Source organism: Ixodes scapularis, unplaced genomic scaffold (assembly GCF_016920785.2).
Source record: "Ixodes scapularis isolate PalLabHiFi unplaced genomic scaffold, ASM1692078v2 PGA_scaffold13__105_contigs__length_92229423, whole genome shotgun sequence".
Lineage (NCBI taxonomy): Eukaryota > Metazoa > Arthropoda > Arachnida > Ixodida > Ixodidae > Ixodes > Ixodes scapularis.
This window is the reverse complement of record NW_024609839.1, coordinates 89,341,700-89,363,636: the sequence shown is the minus strand read 5'-3', so window position 1 is coordinate 89,363,636 and position 21,937 is coordinate 89,341,700. Positions and strand designations below refer to the sequence as shown.

The following is a 21,937-nucleotide window of genomic DNA, read 5'->3' as shown; positions in this document are numbered from 1 at the left end:
GTTACATGGAAGTCTTCGTTGTCCGTCCCCCCTTTCTATGTATCTTCCTCATGTCTAATTACCGTTACCAACACGCTCGTTTTGTACTTAATAGTAAGTGTGTTTCAGTAAACGTGAAAGTGTTTCAGTAAACGTAGAACTTGATCCTGTCTCGTCTTCCTCGTGTCCTCGTTTTTTAGGCGCTTAACGAGTTAACGGCGTTGGTTTGGATCGCGTTTTAGGCGCCCGTTTCCGGCTCGAATAGCGTTGCCGTCAGCGTAACCGTGCGATGCTTTATGGGACGGTTCCCATAATGACGTCACACGTGACGTCACGAGGGCAAATTTTACCGCTAGATTTGGCGAGAAAATTTGCCGCTAAATTTAGCGGGAACATTTTTCAACTAAATTTAGCAGGAAAATTTTCCCGCTAGGTTTAGCGGAAAAATTTCCCGCCAAATTTAGTGGGAATATTTTGCCCTCATGACGTCACAGGTGACGTCAGGAGGGCAAAAATTCACGTGACGTCACAGGTGACTTCACGTGTGACGTCATTACGAAAAATGACCCATAATGCAACGCGCGGTTACGCCGACGGTGACGCCGCTCAAGCTGGAAACCTCTCCACCCCTCCTCCTCCTCAAGAGCTGCGCCCTAACTCGGAATTACAAAGAACTGTAAACGTCTTTCATAATTTTCTTTCAGAACATAACACTGAATGATTGGACCATCCCCCTTGTGGTTGTAGCAGGCGTCATCTTGGTGTCGGTATGGCTCTCTGGACAGAAGAGTCGGCGTCAGGCGAAGATGCCTCCGGGACCAAAGGGCTTTCCCTTCGTCGGATACCTTCCATTTCTGGGTGAAAGCCCGCTCATTAAACTGCGGGATCTTTCTCACGAGTACGGACCCATCGTCGGGTGAGTGTGGCCAAGCAGTCGGAATTCCACCCAATCAATCAAATGTGGCGCTCCGTGAGACCGGCGTTCCTCTGATCGGGGTTACTGGCGCTCACGAGGCCTTGACATCTCCGCGATGTGGTAGTTCCGATCCACAGTCGATGCTGAATATGCGGGTTTCATTTTTAGTACCGACAAAGGAAGCAGTCAGAGTCACTTCTTCTCCAACTCCCCGCTTCTGAGCAAAAACAAATGAAAAAGCAATCGCCACATTTCTCAAAATCTGATAGGGCTTTAGGAAAAGTAATCCTATGGGATCTGAAACTATGCTCTGTTGCTAGGCAAAGTTGCACCTGTGCCCGCCCGCGATTTGACCCGCAATTCGAGAAACACCCTGTATGTGGTACGTCACATGCCACTATAAATCATTATGTCCCAAACGACCGTAATCATGATCGTCGCGCGACCACACTTCAAGAAATTGAAATATGCGGTCTCGGAGTCGCTTTCGTATAAGGAACAAATTATAAAAAATCGTGTGTACAATACTGAATAGCAACTTTTAATCTAATGTAATATAACTTTTAATATGTGATTTTGTTTTATGTTCTTGTTTCTCTTTTTTTTTACTTTGGTTGTTATTTTTGTGTGGATGTGGAACTTCGCGTATAGTTTCATGCTTTTCGCTCTGCAAATTCTTTTAGTTTCAGCAGATTATGCATCTTTGGGGCGACAAAAAATGGAAATTGAAAACTGTCTTCAATCACAAGACGTAAAATCAGCGGGTGCATTCGCTTCGAAAATTTTTTAACTAAGACTTTTAAAGAAGCGTTTTTTTTTTTTTTTATGACGGGGCACGTAGAATATATAGTATACGACACTACCCGCACCTTTGTATTAAAATCAAATGTTATTTTTTCTCGCTAAGGTTTAAGGTGGGCGTGAGAAACATCGTAGTTCTCAACGATTACGACTCGATCAAAGAAGCGCTTCACAAGAAGGACTTGCTGTGGAAAGCCGAAGGCTTGACACGATCGCCAAAAGTTGGTAAGCGGAAGCTTTCCGATTTCATTTTGCTGTTGCTTATGAGCAGAGTTCTGTGTTTTAGGTATTCGGCAATAAACCCCCAGAAACACGAACCCTCCAGCCGGTTTAATCAAAATCGGACACAGAAAAACACCAAATTGCGCCTGTTCTTGAATAAGAACAAAATCACAAGACGCTTTCAGCGAGTCAGTTACTCGAGCTGCCACCAGTCGGCGCGCCCTTCGCGCGCTTTCCGGGCCGCCATAGCCGACCTTCAGTTTCTCGCCGTTGCTCCGCGTTGTGTGCTGCACAAACCACTACCGGAGCACAGTTTTCGTCTTCTTTTACGTTCCGCGTTGAAATCTTGTATTTTCTTTAGGTCCTTTCGATATTTAGGACTTTCATTTAATCATTTGATATTTATATTTCGACATAGCTCTTGTATTTTCTTATTTATGGAATGGAATTGGACAGCGAATGGGTCGACGATACAAGATTATGAAGCTTCAATGACCATGTAAGTTCATCCCATTCTTACGTTTTTGTCGCTAATCAAGGGCAGTCAACACCATTGTGACAGATGTAAATTGCAACTGACGCAGTAAGGCTATCACAGTCGTGCTGTGCGCGCTTGTTTCCGTAAAGCCGACCCGGATGTAAGCGATTTAGCGTGCGACGAGGCGAGCGACGGAGATTTCTCACTGTCGCCCGTCGCATCGCTCGGTTTTGGGATTTCTAGAAAACTTCGCTCACCGTCTTGGTCGCTTGCTCCGTCACTTCCATGCGGTTTGCCTCGTCGCGCGAGTGACTGAGCGACAGCGAAGCGGGTCGCCGTCGCTTATCTGGTCGCTCGCCAAATCGCTTACGTGCGGTTTATACTCAATTAATTTACATGCGCACAGCATTGAACCATCGGCGTATCGATATTAAGTATAAACCGCATGCAAGCGATTCGGCGAGCAACGGGACAAGCGCCGGTGATCCGCTTCGCTGTCGCTCGGGCAATCGCGCGACGAGGCAAACCGCATGGAAGCGACGGGAGCAAGCGACCAAGACGGCGAGCGACGTTTTCTAGAAACTAAAAAAAAACCGAGCGATGAAACAGGCGAGAGTGAGAAATCTTCGTCGCGGACTCTCGTCGTTGTCGCCTTCGCTCCTCTCGTCGCACGCTAAATCGCTTACATGCGGGTCGGCTTTACGGAAACGAGCGCGCACATGCACCGAGAAGCTCGACTGGATAGCCTTATTGCGTCAGTTGAAATTTGCTTATGTCGCAATGGTGTTGACTGCCCTTTATTAGCGACAAAAACGTTAGAAAGGGAGGAACTTCATGGTCTCTGAAGCCATAATCTTGTATCGTCGATACATTCGCTGTCCAATTACATTTCATAAATAAGAAAATACAAGAGCTATGTTGAAATATAGATATCAAAATATTAAATGAGAGCCCTAAATATTGAAAAGACCTAAAGAAAACAAACGATTTCAATGCGGAACGCGAAAACAAAGCTGCGGTAGTGGCCGGTGCAGCACGCAACGCGGAGGAACGGCGAGAAACTGAAGGGCGGCTATGGCGGCAGGGTCACGTGACGTCAAGATGGCGGCGCCCATGAATTGTTGCCTGAAAGCGTCTATAGGGCTTTATTATGAGCTGACCAGAAACAGAAACCTTAATGAACTGTCCGCATCTTATCTCCTTTTTTTTTTTCTTTTTTTATTGGTACGGGGACATTTTCTTAAACATTCGGGTCACTCGTATGTTTCCTGGATGTTGACATATTACATGCCCGTGTCTTGTTTTCATTGTATGCATAAGCCCCAGATGAACTTCGAGATTGTGCCCCACACCAAAAATTGACACCGAAAGTCATCGAATTTGTGAAGAAAAAAATACCGCCAACCTCCCCCCCCCCCCCCCCCCACACACACACACACACACTCACACACACACACACGCACACAAAAATTGTTTATGAAAATAAGAAAAAAAAAAAAACACGCAGAATTGTACTTTTAGGAACGAACCCGTGTCTTTTGTGTTTTCCGATAAACCCCAAAAACTAGCCTCCGAACCCGATTTGTCGAAATGGGGGAAAACAGAAAAACCACGAATATGAGCTGCACTTCAATAAGAAAAAACACAAGGTTAACGGCAAGAAATCTTTGCCTTAACCTTGATTAGGTATACCCAGAACACAATTCACACTAAACTGAATGCCCGATAAACGCCTTTTTTTTTTTTTTTTTTTTTTTGTCCGACACCGGAAACAGACATTTAAATATACCGAATTTGAGTGGAAATACCTACCCCGACAGTCACACCTCCGGGTATTAAGAAATATAAAGTTAGAAACCTCAAAATATACGGAACTCAATTTATAACAACGGGCTGGGTGGTGACTTGACAAGGAACGTGCCTTCCTCAATGACGCGGCCTGGGATCGGGTTGGCTAGTGAGGGGGCAATATCAGAAACACGGACGTTTCATGTAATAAAATCAGTTGTTAGTAGCGCACTGTGCTGTCTGATTCTCGTCTTTGTGTCCTTGTCTTTTGAGCGCTAAAATGTATTCCAAGCGCTAAATTTAGCGGGGAAACTTAACCCATCAAAATTAGCGAAAAAATTTCCCCGCTAAATTTAGCGAAAATTTTCCGCTAAATGGGAGGAGAGGAGCATGGAAGGATACGGAGGTGGAGGGGGCATACCCTCCCCTCGGTACCCTCCCCTCCTTCTGAAGAGCTGCTGTAAACGTTTCAGGATTAAAAGCACTAAAAAAACGAGGACCAGTAAAAGAAGACGCACACACAGTAGAGCGCACTTGCAACTGAGGTTTAATCTGATTTAAACCAAAGAAGAAACATATATGCCTTGTCAACAACCATCCACGTTCGCCCTCGGGTAATCTTGCGGTACTCTGCAACCGATGCGATTGTGGCCCAAAGCTTCAGGAAACTCTTATCCTGAGCAGGAATCGTAACAAAATGACTAGGGAAATTTCGGAGGCGTTTTTCGTACGATTCGGAGGTGGCGTATCTTCAGTCCTTTGTTAACTCAAGCTAGAAAGATTATATGTAGATTATTGAACAATAGGGTTTACAATGACGTGGCTGGTAGTTGACGAGACATATATGTTTCTTCTTTGGTTTAAATCAGATTAAACCTCAGTTGCAAGTGCACTAGCTCCACTGTGCGTGTGTCTTGTTTTACTGGTCCTCGTTTTTTTAGCGCTTTTAATCCTGAAATGTACCACCAACTAGCCCAAGTGAACACCCTTTTAAGTGTAAACATCTTTCATTTTGTCTTTTACAGCGCATCTCTTAGGCGCCCGTTTCCGGGTTTCGTGGCATCGGCGTCGGCGTAACCGCGCTAAATTTAGCGGGAAAATTGACGTCACGTGACCTCAAAACCAATTCAATTCCCCGCTAAATTTAGCGGGGAATCGAATTGTTGTTGAGGTCACATGGCGTCCATTTTTTAGCTAAATTTAGCGGGGACACTATGGGAGGAGGGGAGGGTACTGAGGAGGAGGAAAGAAGGGGAGGAGAAGAAGGGGAGGGGAGGATGGAGAAAGCAAGAGGAGGGGAGAGGAGGAGGAGGAGGAAGAGGAGAAAAATTGAGGAGGCAAGAAGGGGAGGAGTAGGAAAGGAGGGTGACGCGGAGCAGAGGAGGAGGGGCATACCCTCCCCTGTGTACCCTCCTTTACTGTTCCTCAAGAGCTGAGCTCTAATTTTGCGTTACAAAGATTTGTTAACGTCTTTCTTTTTTTTTCTTTTCGAGTGTTGGGATTGAGTTGTTTTTAAATATATGGTTCCGAGTATGCAGTTAAAAGTTCGTGTTTAAAACTGAAACGGATAGGACGTGTTGCCATACTTGAATACTACTTCCCCAGTGGCGTACTCGCGCCTTGCCCGAGATACACGAGTACTTTGCTACGGGAATTGAGCGCCTTTCCTCACCCGACAAAGAGAGGGCTCGTGCCGCCCTCTTTTTCGTCGTTCCAAGCCGCTTGCGGGCCTAGTTTCCTTTCCTTCCGCGGGGTGGCGGTCCCGTCGCACGTGTCTAGTTCCCTCCGGCTCCTCGGGGCGGCGATAGTCCTCGACGTGTGTGCGTACCTTTCGTCACGATGACCACCGATCGAGGCAATAAATGTGCTCTTTGTTCAAAATTGTGTCACGTCTGTGTCGTGTGCTAAAAACCTTCGCTGGTCATCCACCTTCACAGAGTGGAACGGCTCATGATTTTCATTGCATGGCCATAACAAAATGACACAATGTTATCAGCCTGTGATTTGTCAATTTTCATGTTCATAAAATAGGTGTCTTCTTAAAGGTTTTACAAAGCAAAAAGGAATATTTTTTTTCTTTCTTTTGAGCGCATCTTTTGTACAGAGTGTTTGTGTCACAAACTGCCAAGGCGATCTCATAACTGCCATCATCTTTCCAGTGACGCGAACTGTCTCTGGAAGGATGATCGCTTATTTTATAAATACCATGAAACAGAATACAATAAAATGACTTTCACCGTATTCTAATACGAAACGCTTGTTGTACAGAGGTAAGCGAACGGCTTATAAGATATACCATCGAGATGCTTTTTTTTTTTTTAATTATTATTTATGCTCGTTTTTTTTTTATATGTAAAATAAATGTACAGATTAAGAGTAGGATGCGGTTCTGAATTTCGCGGATGCGAATCGGATGCGGATGATGAGACGGTTATCAGCGCAGGGCTCTACTGATTTTGCAACACACTTAAGCTCAAACAAACAGTGTTTTTACTTGAGAGCAGAGTGTTGAACCGTAACCGAACCGAAAACCGGAACCGAACTGTTATTTTTAGTCGAACCGAAACCCAACCAAACCAAAATCTTCACCGTCATCTTGGAACTGAATCGGAACTGAACCAGAAAAAAAAAAAAGAACATAACGATAACCGGTTCAAAGTGGTTCCGGTAATGTTTATTCTTTTTAGCTAATGTCACAAAATTAATATTAAAAAAAAATTGGCAGCTGTATTTCCATGTATTGAGAAATGAGAAAATGTGGATTTTCGTGGCGCTTTTGTATTTGCACTATGATTAATCACGTGTTGCGTGATCACTTGACGTCATGATGCCAATACATGCCGTCAAGTAATGTCACGTCACGTGGACCCGTGACGTCAAGCGACTCACTGCGTCTAGCCAATTGAAATCATACCGTGACGTCACATGACATCACGACTTTGCACCGCGAATCACGTGAAACCGTGACGTACTCGATTGTCATGAGTTCGAGTCGAGTTCCCAGGTTCGTGACAATCAGCACCGCCAAACATTCGGGCAATGGCTCCTATTAAATCAAAGATAGGATGGCCGAACCCTAACAATGTCAAAGCTCCGCTCATGCTCTCTTCTTTGCCAACCACAGCGGATGACTATGGTGACCACTGACAAGGCACGTAGCCAGGGGGGCCCGGCTTCCCCCCCCCCCCCCCCCCCCCCCCGAAACAAAATCCTGGCTACGTGCCTGACACTGACATAATATAATTAGCGCCAGATCACGTGGCTGTTTGTTCTAATGGCAAATTAAAAAAAGGGAAAGGTTTTTGTTGTTTTTTTGCGTCTGCGATTGCGCGCGGAGTCAAACTAATGGGTGTTTTCGCAAGTTATTAAGGTCGGGAATTAATTCTTAGTGGTATTTACTGAACGGTACAAACACTGTTGCACAACCCATTTTACATGTACAAATTATTGAGGCGCTCAAACATGTTTTCGTTTGTTACTGACCTACCTCAGAATGTTGTCCCAAGAATCGAAGCTCAATTCGACTTCTTAATCTGACGTCACTTAGAACGACAAGTGTGTACGGGAGGGATACATGAAAAGGAAGATTCCCCGACAGGGACAGCTGAGCGTTGGCAGGTCTCACAGGAGTGTCGTTCTCAAGTTCTGCCCTTAGCTTTGACCACCTCCGTGTTTTGTTTAAACTTCACAGTTTTTGGGTGCAAAATGAAAGCATTGGAGGATTACTCTTAACAAATGACAAATATAATTCTCGAATCAGCACCGAGACGGAGGAGGGAGTCCCTCGGGAATGAAACGTAATCTCTAAAAGAGCAACGCAAAAAAAAGAGGGGGGGGGGGGGGGGGTAGTTTTAAAAGCTTACCGTGTTGTAAAGGTCCCTCTGCCCCGCATCTTGGGCGCATACCAGAAACCTCGTAATTAATTCCTTAGTTCAAGACCACAACTATGATCTAACTTTTAATACAGCGGCGCAAAGTTCTACCAATCACGGGTATTCTAGGTGACCTCCACACCACTTCGTGACAACCTTTCGACTTAGGTAAAATATATGTGACCGAGGTAAACAAATAAATGTTGAGTCGTACAAACACGACGTCTAGTACGTTAATGTAGGTTTCTTCTTTTTTTCTCTCTCTGTTGCGTCGAAATGAAATAACGAAATTTCTTATTTTTCGTACCTGAAAGTAAAAGAGGGTTGTATAAAAGATAAGAAAACTACATATGCTTCCCTTCACCTTTAAGTCCAGACGCAGCCCACGCCACGAGTTGCTGGGACCAATCGGACAGCGTAAAAAGCGCACCGCCTTGGTGCTCCTCCTGTTTCTGTACGTGTTCTATCATCGCCGAACCAATCATAGACAGAAAAGGCCTAGTAACGGTTCAAACCGGTTCGAACTCGTATGAACCGTTCTTTTTGTTCCCCGGAACTGAACTGAGAGTTGTGAACCCAGATCCCGAACCGATAAAAATGACGGATCGACACTCTGCTTTCCAGGACTAGTCACACCAAACGGGAAGACATGGTTGGACAACCGGAAGTTCACGGTTCAGGCGCTTCGAGACCTTGGCCTAGGAAAGAAGTCCGGAGAGGAACGGGTCGCGGTATGTACGAGGAAACCCTTCAGAATATCAGCCCGTACTCCAGACAACCCTTGATCTAAAGAAATGCATTCGAGGTCATATTAAATTAGTGAACCCTCGTGACGCTTGATATTCTGCTGGAACGTTTCTTTCATCCCATCTATCCCCCCTTTTTCTGTTTTGGGGCCATCTGAAGCGAGTTACCTACTTTTTCTATGCTTTTTTAATCCTCGAAGACTCCATCATAGTCGGTGACAGGTAAAGTGGAAGCTCCTCCCACTTATTTCCATGTTTGACGACCTCCTCTCCAGCGTTCGCTCCGCTTAAGTGGAAACAGCTGGGTTCCATTTCACTCTTAACCTGACTCTAACAAGCAATGCAACTGCCCCAACAATGCTACCGTGCGGTTTTTCTCTTATTACAGTAAAACCTCGTTATAACAAAACGGGATATAACAAACTAATGGATATAACAAAGCAATCATAATTCCCCTTGCTTGCTAATAGTGGGAAGAAATGGACATTGGCTATAACAAACTAATGGTTATAACGAAATAATTACGACCGCTCCTTCAACTTTGTTATAACGAGGTTTTACTGTATCAGCGTTTTTTCGCCGCCAGCATTCTGCCTGTTGCACGAGTGAGACGTTTAGCACACTGCTGCGCTTTCCACGAGCTACAACTCTTTCGAAAAATTACTCTAGTAGTGGTTTGCGGTGGTGCTCAGCAAGTTTCTAATTGGAACCATAAGTTTATTTTCACTACGTAAAAAGTTAATTACCAAATATTAGTTAATTGTTCGGCTTATCGTAACGATCAGCCCCCTATAATACAAGCCCTCGTAGTCGTATAACTCACATGCACAGACTTCATTACCCTGTACATAACATTCCACGTACCATCAATAACATTGCTCGGATACATAACACTCTGCTAAGCACAATAAATGCACGGACACACAACAAAAAAAGAATGGCGTGCATGAGTAGTTGTTTGCGTCCGCGCGTTTATTTCGAAGCTGCCAGGAGACGGCAACCGGAACCGGAACCACGAAGCCGCATTGCACCATCAGCTGATGCCTTCCGCAACCTATGGTTCCCTTTTTCAGGAACAAGTCCTCAAACTAGTCGAAGACATCGGAAAGACAGCCGGAGCCCCCGTGAACTTCAGGAACCACGTCTGGCCGAGCGTGGCCAACAACATAGGGTCGATGCTGTTCGGCACTGCTTTTGGGCCCGAGGACCCCAGGCGCACAGCTCTGAACCTCCTGTTGCGGACGGGTTTGGATGCCCTCGCCCAGGGTCCCAACTTCAGCGTTCTGCCTCCCTTGCTGGACAAGGCGTTAGCAATGCTACCTTTCACAAGGGCCGGAAGGATTAAGCGCATCATCTCTCAACTCAGAGGCTTTTGCAGGTATAGCTCCATCTCGCCATCATTCTGCGAAACCTAGAGACACTTCTGTCACATACTTTACCGTATAGACCAACTCGAGTCTATGACGTCAGGCGACTGCGGTGGCGCTACTGTCGGCAATGCGCATGCGCAGACAGTTCTCTTGAAGCGAATTTGGTTTGTGCGCACGCGCACGGTGCGGCCTAATTGGGCTTGTTTCTAATCAGTGCGCTGGCTGATACCCCGCTGCAGGTTACTAAAAGCGACAAGCTCCTCCCGCAAAGCTCTTTCCACTTTAGGAGAGCGAACGCTAAAGAGGAGGAGAGAGCTTCCTCTCCAGTGTTCGTTCTGCTAAAGTGGAAAGAGTGAAGGCTTTCCGGGGTGACCTTGTCCCGGGTTTCTTAACCCTACAACAGAGTACATGGAATGCATCCTTCTCCGTGAAAATCCAATGACCTCGGCGCCGACAGCTTTTGCGTAGTTGGAACGCTTGACGCTCGCAGTCTCCGGGTTTCAACGTTCAGAGAAAAGAATGAACAAATACGTCTCAATGCAGAAAACTGCTGTCGAACTGGCACCACTGAAGTCAGTTGCAATTAACGGCTTTTGAAGCGAAGTTATTACGCAATTTAATTACATTTACGAAATAGATAAAGAGAAAAAGTAAATGGTGGATTTTGAGAGATCGGTGTCCCCAGGAGGGAGCCTACTAGAGAACCCTAGAGAAAGAGCGGCTCAACACGGGAGAGCGTAACCTTGCGGCCCCTTCTCCTTGCTACTGCCATAGACCGAGAAGGGCTCGGCGCATGCGCTGGCCCTCCTCATGCAACGGCCAAAGCCCAAAGTGGGATGGACGGAGACCGGAGAGGTAGCGCAGCTCCTCTTTTGGACGCCAACCGCACTTCCAGCTTCCACCGCTCGGTGTTGTCTTTATTGTAAAAAGGTTCATTTGGACGTGGTGTGACAGTCAGGAGATGTTGAAAACCGCTCAGTTATCATTGCTGTTTTATTAAACCAATGGTAAAGTAGGGTTACACGTCCCTTCGTCGGGCTCCCCGAACAGATTTGAATTTCCCGCAGCATCGTATGAAGGGACACTGCGGTTCGGAGTAAAATATACATGTTCTACATGTTAGTTCTTTGTATACTTATAGCCCGTCAACACAACTTTCTAAAAAGTTGGGCCCATTTTTTAAAAATTTTATATATGTATTGTTTTTATTTTTCTAGGTGGAGCCGTTAAAATCAGTTTGCTTACTTTTCGCGGACAGCGCCGTAAAAGTGGATTTTGCTGGAAGGTTCTTTTGTTCCAGTGCAGTGATATGATTGGTCGTAGTCATTTTGGAGCAGCAATAGGAGCAGCCAAAAGTTCATTTTGGAGAAGCAAAAAGAGCTTTTGGAGCATAACCGCACGCTTCATTTTCATTTATATCACTGCAAATGGGTGAGGAGGAGAGACGGCAGATACTAGGAGGAGAACAAACGCTAGCTGTTTAGTTGCATGTGGAAGTACCAGACACGGTAACAAGACGACGACTGGTGAAGGACAGCGCAAACTGCCGCGAATGATTATTTTAGGCACGAGACCCTATTGAACAAATGTTGAAATACAATCATTTTGAGCACCTAGATTTATGTGTCCTTCAAGTTCTAAGGGGGGTTGTAACAAAACTGCAATGCTTAATTCAGACAAAAAAAAAAGCATAAGAAATAAATCTACAAGAGTCCATATATACCTTTTTTGCACCACGTCTCGCTCTGGAGGAGTACCTTTCCCCTCAGCACGCGGGTGCGCTGCGGCGAAACAAGACGCGTAACATCTCGATGCCTAGTTCGGAATTGACGCTTCACTGCAGTACACCAGTGTGCACTGAGAAGCGCACTCAACAAAGCTAACTAACCCACCAGAGAAGAGCACGAGACTTATTGCGAAACTTCCGAGTACTGTCGGTGCTTGGTGCGAAATCAAATCGAATAGTACGTTATTTGAGGCAATTATCGAAAGCCCCGACAACCCGCGTGAGCTTACCCTAACGATCCGGCCCGGTAGCGAGGCCTGGAGCTGTTATATTTTCTGTACTATTCAAGTGAACATAAGTTCTGGCACAATGTGGGCGCAAATTTGGTCAAATGTAGCAGAGTGTATAAGGGTAAGCACTTTGGTGCAGTTTGGCACGAATGGGGCAGCAATCACGTCACTGCAGTGTCATTCCAGATGTACAGTACTTCCCCACTGAGTTGTATAAATTAGCGTAATTCAAATCTACAATTTGCGTTTATGTTTATTTGTTTCCATACTGTATCCAAACTGCAGCCAGCGTTTAAAGTTTAATAAGACATAAAATTCGATAAATGGGACCTTTCGCAATAAGCGCATAAACCACGACCACATGGCGCCCCGCAGCAACTTCAGCAATGGATGCAGTAATCTCGCTTCGTTGCTATAACTTATCGGGGTCCATTGTCGGAAAACTTTTGCCGATCAGTCCAGGACTTCGGTCTTGAATCATTAATATCAGATGTGGTATACCGTTCACAATTGTTCATCACGCTTGAAATACTCTTTTTCTTTTATCACCTTACCGCCAGTGCAACGGTAATAAAAAGAAAAACGGTCCATCGTTAGCTAACCTTTCCTAAAAAAGAAAAGTGTCTCGTTTGAGCTTGTTTTATAAAATATATCATTGCAGTTCTTGTACCCGCTGCGACAATTCTTCGATTCCACCGGTGCTTTGGGCACGGTCATAGCCTCCTATATACTAACAAAGCCTGGCAGATCGCCACAAGAAGCGGCCATATTATCCAGATATCAGTGTATAAGCACGTATTGGACAGGCGGACCGCGTCGGCGTTCTGCCAGAACTCGAATTCAATCACACGCTTCGGGGACAAGAAATGGCGACAACCAATGAACGATTTCCGAAAAAGGCGCGCATCAAACATGGCCACAGAGCTGGGATTCCGCATTGCAGCACAAATGCGTCTTATTCCATACAAGCACGTCACTGAATTGGAATCACTTTTCAGCGCCAAAAAATCTGAAATTCTTGACTCCCAACCGTTTCCTAACCGATATGCTTCACCTGTATCGTTCTAATGAACCATAATAACCGCAATAGAAGTTTCTTGTGCTTTGCCATTTCTTTTTTTTTTTTTTTTACCTATATAACCGCCTCATACTACTAACTCCCGCAGCCCTGAGAATAGTGAAAAATAATCAATTAATAAATCGCTAACAGTGGTTCTCAGCCATTGATATTTCGCGGACCTCTTGTGGATCGGCGGATATGATGGAGGACCCCGTTCGTGGTGGGGGGAAGGTTAATTATGATAGTTATTTAATAAATTGATATAACTAAGGGCCAGTGTGAGGTAAACTTCTCTTATTGGCATAGTATACACGAGAAAACATTCCCGAATATTGGAACGTTTCTTCTCGATCTGGAAAAAGACAACTTTTATTTCCGGGCTTGACTGATGAGGCAGGGCTTCGCGTACCTATAGAATGCCTTCGCGGACCCCAAAGGGTCCGCGGACCCCCATTTGAGAACCACTGAACTAAAACATTGATCTTAACTTTAACAAAATAAGAAAACAACACGTTTTACCGATACACACAAATAAAATACAAAACGTTTTGTTTCAAAAGCCAGTTTATTGGCAATTTGGACATTGGCTTTGCTCTTTTGTATTAACTAACATTCAGCACGGCTCTATAGTATGCAATGCGCAAGTTCTGCTTCCTCGAGTAAGCCACATAGGCGATCGCCAATCGATTCATTCTAACGAAAGCATGCCCTAACTATAGTATGTTTCTCAAGCCTGCAGATTGATGATCACGAAACTCACTTCAGTGAAAGCTCCGTGTGTGACTTCATTGATGAGTACTTTCTCAAGATGAAGGCTCAAGAACATGACCCCACCTCAAGCTTTACGAGTAAGTGATGGACATCACTCTAAGCACCACAAAAAATAGAAAGGAAAAAAATAATCGTTATCACAAGCAATCGTAAACTCAAGTGTTTAGCTTAGTACATTTTTTTTGTTTTTTTTTTTATATTTCGATTTATTTAATTTGCTTGAATTCAAGCTCTCTACACACCTCGAGAAACCCAAACGTGTGTAGCTATTTTTTTAGCGGACGAGACCTAAAGCGCGCTGCCTCAATACGACCAGGCCAGTGTGGCGTCAGTGGTGTGATGTCAACCCGACGCCTTTCTAACCGCACTCAACCGTTGGTCTCCTCCCTAGAACATCATCTACTTCATTCTGTACTTGACCTTATTGCCGGAGGATCGAACCCGGTGATGGTGAGCATCTACTGGCACATGCTCAACTTCGCCAAGCATCCAGACACTCTGCAGGCGGAGGTGCAGAAAGAGATTGACCTGGTGGTTGGGCGGGACCGCCAACCCAGCTGGGACGACCGCCACCGCATGCCCTTGACCATGTCCGTCATGTGGGAGATGCATCGCTGGAGACTCATCCTTCCCCTCGGAACACCCCGATTGTGAGAAACTGCATTCGTTTAACGCCAGATTATATCGGCAGTATAACAAAATCATTGCACTATAAACAAAAACCATACTCCACAGTTTTTTTGTTTCTTTTATAGTCGTTGATTTGCCTCGAAATTCACTTTAGCCACCAATAGGTATGGCCAAACTAATAACTGATATGCTCGCATGGCCGAGTGTGTGATGTGGTTATAGTGGGTGAGAGTAAAGTGGAAGCTTGTCCTAGCTCTTTCCACTTTAACAAAGCAAACAATGGAGAGGAGGCGACCTCCTCTCCAGCGTTCACTCTGTTAAAATGAAAAGGGGTGGGAGGAGCTTCCACTTCATTCTTAACCAGTCACCGACTAAGGCTGGCCGTTCCGAAACCTGGTGGCCACACGTGCTACGTCAAAATAGTTTCCCCGAGTTATTATTTTTTTTATTAATTTTGGTATCGCCTTCACCTGGCGTTTCCTAGGTAGCTATTCTCAATATAGCATACTGAAAAGCCTGCCCAGAAACGTAAAACCCAGGTATTCAGAGAACGCAGATGTTTCGCTACAACACGGACCCCGTTTAATCCCGCTATATGTATAAGCAGTGTTTCCGAGGAAGCACTGGGTAACTACATGCATTTTTGCCTCACTATTACAAACAAATCGCATTATAAACGCTTTTCTTTTCTTTCTTCTTCTTTTTTAGGGGGAGGGGGGGTCAAAGGTGTACACCAAATCTTCCGCTTGAAGACACTTTTATTTAGGTCCACATTTGTCCCTCCTGCAGTAATTATTGACATCCATGTGTCGGCTTTGCTGACACGCCGCATCCACTTGAAGCCCGTTCACACACTCGCGTTTGCCTCCGATAGCGTTCTTGTGATTTCTGACGACGCGAAAACACACGCGACGCTGGAGCCATCAATGAGATGACCCTGGAAATGCATTTCACTACAGCATAGGTCACGGTGGCGAAGGTTTTCCAGTATTTCCGCCATCAAATTTATGCACTATCTATGTAAAATGGTCGTATGTAGCACTGTCCAAAATTTCACGGTCAAAAAAAAAAAAGTGATGCGCCAAAAAAAACACACACAGACACACAAAAACAAAAACAAAAGTATGCGGAAATTTAAAGTGTCCAACGGCTGCCCGATAGATGTCGACAGTGTGTTCCATTCCAGCGTCGTAAGAGGTTCTGAGAGTTTTTAAGGCGTATAGTCGTATAAGCAGTCGCAAGTTCGTGAAGCAGAGCTTAGGGTCTATAGACCAACAGGCAGCTCTGACGTCACGCCTCAGCGGTGGCGCTGTTGTCACCACGGCGCATGCGCAGAAGCTTCACCCCACGCGAATCTGGTCTCTGCACTCGCACTGTGCCCACACCTGGTGTGGCGGTCTGGTTTGTAAGCAATGGGTAGCTTCTAATTCTGTTGTCTTTCTTTTTTTTTTCGCAGGGCAGTATGTGACACGGACGTCAAGGGAGTAACCATTCCCGAAGGAACGGCGGTTTTTACAAATTTCTGGGCGGTCCACACGGATCCCAAGCTATGGAAGGACCCCGAAGTGTTTGACTCCAAACGATTCCTGGTCAATGGACAAGACGCAACTCTGACCGCACCAGAGCACATTCTCCAATTTTCTCTCGGTAAACTCCAAATCATCGCTCATAGACGTTCGGGACTAAGGCAACAGAAACGCTGGCACCACTCTCTTTGATCGAACGTGAATCACGTTCAACTTTATTGCAACGAAGCAACAAAAAAAAAAATGCCTGGCCGTTTGCGGAGGTTTTTTTTTACACATTGCAGGATCAAACGATCGAGTACTATGCTTGGGGGCCGTTCAACCTAATAAAATTTTACAATTATCATCACTCATCATCTTTTGAATGCGGGGATGAGCGGGAATGTGTAAACGACTCTACCTCGTTCCCCCCTAAGCTGAGACCGCGGTGGAAGCTAGGTGGGCGCCGGACCAATCAGCCGCCTCATTCTTGTCACCTGACCCGACTCTCTACGCGTCGGTATGGGCGGGAGCGTGATCACGTGACCAGAGAGAAGCGTACGACTGGTTCAACGAGGACGCTCCACCGCAGTCTCAGCTCAGGGGTGGACGGAGTTTAACAGCCTAGTTCCAAGGGTACCCTTAACCGCAGTTAAGTACCCTTTAACTGCAGTCAGGTTTTACCACAGTTCGGACAGCTATTCGAGAAAAAGTGAAAAGTGTGCAGCTTTGATGGGCCCTGAAGATGCGCTAGTGCCCATGACTTTAGCTGTTGAGCCACAGCAGGTTGTCCAACAGGAGGTGATAACAGTGGTACTGCAGTTCAGTGTGCCCGCGTAATTACGGTATGATGTGCGTGGTTAGAAAACTTCGCTGCTGCTGTCTTTTGCTAGAGGACCCGAGAGAAGACGCGCATTCTTGTGTGCGTATGGCGCTTCGCAACAGAGCCTTTTCAAAAGTGCGCACAATTTCGCTGCTGCTGCGCCAATTATCCGGGCATGTGACAGTTTGATGAGCTACTTGGAGCATGTACTTCACACGAAAATCGCGTTAGGGTTCAGCGTCAACTCGGCTTCTGCAACGCTGATGTCCCTCCCCTGGCCACGAGGGGCTACGCGGCGGGACCAAGCGGGACAACGCAGTCTGCTGCAATTGGTCAGCGGCTCGGAGCTGACCATTCGCAGCAGACGTCCCGCTCCCTTGGTTGCACTTGGTTTCGGCGTGTAGCAAAGGGTCGTTCCCACCGACTACTTGAAAGCATTCGTCGATTCATCGGAAGGTTGATCGAACAGTCACCCAGCCCCACTGGTTATTTAGAGAAGGTCCATCCACGGGACTCCACCGTTGTTCGAATTATTCGCTGTAATTGTATCTGTATTTCCCAGTCATGGTACCGAGGCTATTGAAATTGCGTTCTTATACAGAGGTCTCATCAACCTCGCCTTTGTATCGAGGACGATATTGTTTCGTGCCCCAGCTATAACCTCGTAAACGTTGTGGTATTTCGAAATAAATTACAGATCGAAACTAGATGATCATGCTTCGAATCCCTCGAACAGTTTCTCTGGTGTGAGCTCCCAGTTCCACTCCCTGCACACCTCCTCATTCTCATGACAATACAAATTCCGCATTTTTTTGAATTTTTTTTTGTTCTTTTTGGTGTTATGCGGCACCATCTAGAAGAGAAGACCAGAACTTGACGTCATCGCGAGAGGATCCAGCCCCAAGCGGCAACCACGCTGAATCTCAACGAGGGTTGAGAAGCGTCCGTCTTGGCGTCACCACTTGCCAACGTCGCCTTCGCTGGGAGACGCTGCACGACGCGATGGGGGTAGGGCTGAATCCTCCAGCGATGACGTTTTGGGGGAAAGGCGCAGCCCTTGTTTTGTAGCTGGTATTCGCTCCTATTACGTAACGGGTTCGAGTGTTGCAGAGTTAGTGCAGTCGAAAAGTGGACAGATGATCCCGCTGCTTCCTTACGCACCCAACCTTTTCTTGCGAATCGCTCAAGTTTCATTCTGAATAGGCCAGAGGTCGTGACTGTCGCCATTGCCATTCGCTATCCTGTCTTCGGGCAACCAACATTTATCTTTCGTCCGACCTTGAGGGACGTGCAGGAGGCCAGGTTTTCTGTAGCTCTGGCAAAGAAACAAAGAGCAAGGAACGTAGACCACCAAGCACCTCCGCGGGCATTTTATGTCTCTAAACGAACGAGGTAGAGGGCCCTAGAGCGATAAACTGGCAGCTGAAAGGGACCCCCACCCGGTCGCCGCCATGTTGCACATTTTCCACCACTAGACACGTGACCTTATAGTTTAACGTCTCCCACATTTTAACGAAGTACCGCGCACAAATAATTGCTAATTGATCTTTAATAACAGTACTGACGAGATGATAAGTTATGTTTCGTTCGTTTTAAGTCCTACGAGAAAACTCAGGCAGCTTCGCAATGGCTCCGCTAGATGCCGTCAGCCGCGGTGCTGTATTTCGGGTTTTTATCGGAGCTAAACAATGATCTCTGGGGCTAACACCATTGAAAAAATAGTTTATCATGTTTTTTACAGCGATCACAATATAAATCTTGGCTCAGTAATTGGCATAAAATCCTTAGGATTTGGTACGGTCACGTGTCTAGTGGTCAAAACTGTACAACTTGGCGGCAGCCAAGGAGGGGGGGGGGGGGGTCACTTTTGTCTGGGGAACGGCATACCAGTTTACCGCTCTAAGCCCCTCGTTGCTCTAAACTCATTTTTGACTGTTGTAACACAGAATGTGTTTTATTGGCAGAAATATACGAGTAAACCGTCGCGAAGGACAGTGATATCACGTGGCGTCACAACGTCATGGAACACCCATGAAGTCCCGCGACACCGTGAAGTCGCTGACGCCACGGGAAATTGTGACATCGCGTGACACCGCGATGTCAGACTCGTGTGACGTTACGTGAAATCTCGTGACTGTGGCGTCACAATGACACGCGATATCAGGTTGTCACGTGATATGACGTCACACAACACCATGACGACACGTGATGTCACAACCTACAGTGACATCACGTGACCTTATAATATCATGCGACGTTGTCAAATCCCACCCGGATGTCTTGCGGCGCTATGAGGTAGTGCGACTGTGGCATATCACATGCCGTTATGATATCATGAGACAATGTGACGTCACGTGACACACCGACGTCGTGTGACGTCACAGTCATGTGACCTCACAAGGACAACCAACGTTACTAAAACCTTCAGTTGGGAAACTCACCCTGGAAACCTGGGCCGCTGGCGTCCACCAAGATCGAGCTAAATACGGTAACAGCGCCACCCTTTAGCGACGAGTTGAAACATTAAAGTTGTTTTACATAGCTACTGCGAGATGGCCCCGCGAGATGGCGCCACCGGCCCTTGCCCGACTCGACGTGCAGCCGTGCAGTTCCCGGAGTGGACGCTGTCGGAAAAATGGCGGCGTTGCGATCGCCATTAGCTCCATTCTCGAGTACGGATCGGAGCCACTTTCCCAATTGAGTGGTTCTAGTAACGTTGAGGACAACTAACGTGCCACACACCTATAGCATGTGCCGCACTCGTTCACAATGCGGAGCGCAAGTTGGTCTGCTTCTTTTGCAGCGATTCTGTTGACGTCAGAACGTCGAGCTCCGATTGGTTCTGACTGAAGGGTAGTGGGTAGACCTTAAAGCCGCTTGCTTTGAGGTCTACCCACCATTCTTTAATCAGAACAAATCAGAGCTCGACGTCTTTATGACGTCACCACACCCCGGGAAAAGAAGCAGACGAACTTGCGCTTCGCATATATTCTGTGCTCCCTGGTTTTTGTCAGCGTGACGAGGCCAGTCGGCGTATTTTCTTGTGCAGGAAAGCGCAACTGCCCCGGTGAACTTCTGGCTAACACGCAGATATTTCTGTACGTCACGAGTCTTCTGCAGAAGTTCCGAGTTCTACCCGACCATGGAGAGGACATCAGCTTAGACCCTCAAACCGTCTTCATCCTGATGCCCAAGGAACAGAAACTTCGTTTCGTTCAACGATAGTTTGTAACCAGCCACATGCGTCTTGAACACCATTTGTGCTTCACGGGTGAAGGCTGCTCAATACACTTTGGAATGTACGCGTCCAAACATTATGGACGACAAACGACATGTTTTCCCTTCGAAATTCAGTTTGCTTAAGAAGCAGACGGCAAATAATAAAGTCATTCATATTTGAAAGTGATAAATTGTTTCATTGCCTAGTTTGTGTCATTTATCAGAGTTTATCGAATTTTGATAAGCCTTCTTTTTTAGAAACCTAGGGTCATTATTAATGAACCACGGTAATATACAAAGGTATGTAAATGCCTTTTTGTTTCGAAAGTAAATAATCAAGCAGGCTGCATATAAAAAACCGGCTTTGCAGATGGCTCGAAGTCGTACTTCCAGGTTAGTTCTCAACGTGCCCTTCTTACCGTATAAGAAAAAATAAAAACGGATTTTGCATTTTTGCAACTGTGAACAAGCGTCACGACGCCCGACTATAGATTTCAAAAACGAAATTTAAGAGCAAATCTTTTCGACTGTTTGGTTGAACCAGGAGCTCAGTTTCGAGCACACGTTAGCGGTTTGATGCGTTTATTTTTAAGCATGACATATTTGTTTAAAAAAAAAAAAAAAACCGCGAAAGCTACATTAATGCGGTTTGTGCAGGTGATTTATACTGCCCGGGGGACATAATATAGCCGGCTGCTCGTCACGATAACTCGAATAATTAACTAAAACTTGCGCATTTACTTTTTAATTACTGAAAGTAGGCATATTGTTCCCATTGTAAACTTCCCGAGCGTCATGGAAAACCCCTTATGCCCGTGTTACACGGGCACACTTAACTGCAGTTACGCTAAGCCACAGTTAGCGCACCATACTTGCAGACAACATTCTGCAACTCTGCAGGGGCAAACGTGCGCTTGAGCATCTTGAGCACTCATCAAAGCAGTGCACGCGCGCTCTTCACTTCTTCCGAGATAGCTGTCCGAGAGTATACACCAACTCATGTCTACAAACAAACCGGAGCGCCCCTAGCGGACGCCACCGGCGCCGCGCAAGAAGCTCGCCGTCGCCCATAAACAAACCATTGAAATGCGATGTTATCGGCGTCTGTGTGAGTCCCCCTGCCCCTTTTCGCGTTCGAATTGTTGATTCTACGTCTTCCTAGGCAATGTCCGAGTACTTGAGCGGCCTCAGCGAAATTAACAAGACTCGTTATACCGCAAAACTTCGCGTTAATAATGTGACATGCGGCAATTCATTCCGCGTGGACGCCGCAGAATGTGCGTTAAAGCCTGATTCGCATAATGAGATTTCGCTCGCAATTTTCAGTCGCAACGTCGCTCGGGCTGCAAAAGCTTGAACCGTAGCTGAGATGGTCGACGTCGGTATTGAAAATCTAAAGCAGAATCGGACCATGCGAATCAGGCCTAGCAAGTCGGTGATGGTCACTGGTAACAATGATCAACATATCCTTGTATCTGCTATTTACATCGAGCCTGCTTACCAACCTTCAAATTTAAGTATTTTGAGGCGTGCACTTCCTTCTTATCGCAAGTACCGGGCCAAGGTTTGGTCTACGGACCGGCGTCGTCTAAGAGAGCAGACGACAAGCAGAAACGTTTGAAAGAGCAGACGACAATTCGAACGATCAAGTGGCCGTTTGAACTTGAAGACTCACTGAACGTAGTCCGCAGGTGGTCCGCACAACTTGACGGTTTTCTGGCGTTCATGTTGGAACAAAACA

The 21,937-nt window shown here is 46.2% G+C and overlaps 1 protein-coding gene across 1 annotated transcript; it reads left to right on the top strand.

Moving 5' to 3' along the window:
- Positions 1-1,808: 1,808 nt before the first annotated feature.
- On the top strand, positions 1,809-20,383 carry LOC115325743 (cytochrome P450 2J2). The gene is made up of 7 exons (XM_040212883.3): positions 1,809-1,921; positions 8,681-8,787; positions 9,876-10,180; positions 13,981-14,096; positions 14,411-14,669; positions 16,106-16,296; positions 20,027-20,383. The coding sequence occupies exons 3-7, from the start codon at positions 9,978-9,980 to the stop codon at positions 20,200-20,202; spliced, it is 945 nt and encodes a 314-aa protein (XP_040068817.2). The 5' UTR covers positions 1,809-1,921; positions 8,681-8,787; positions 9,876-9,977; the 3' UTR covers positions 20,203-20,383.
- Positions 20,384-21,937: the final 1,554 nt, after the last annotated feature.

Bases quoted from the DNA above. Each gene is read 5' to 3' on its own strand.
- LOC115325743 (XM_040212883.3), top strand. From the start codon at position 9,978: ATGCTGTTCGGCACTGCTTTTGGGCCCGAGGACCCCAGGCGCACAGCT. The intron at 10,181-13,980 runs GTATAGCTCCAT...ATGTTTCTCAAG, and splicing joins CAACTCAGAGGCTTTTGCAG to CCTGCAGATTGATGATCACG. The intron at 14,670-16,105 runs GTGAGAAACTGC...TTTTTTTCGCAG, and splicing joins CCCCTCGGAACACCCCGATT to GGCAGTATGTGACACGGACG.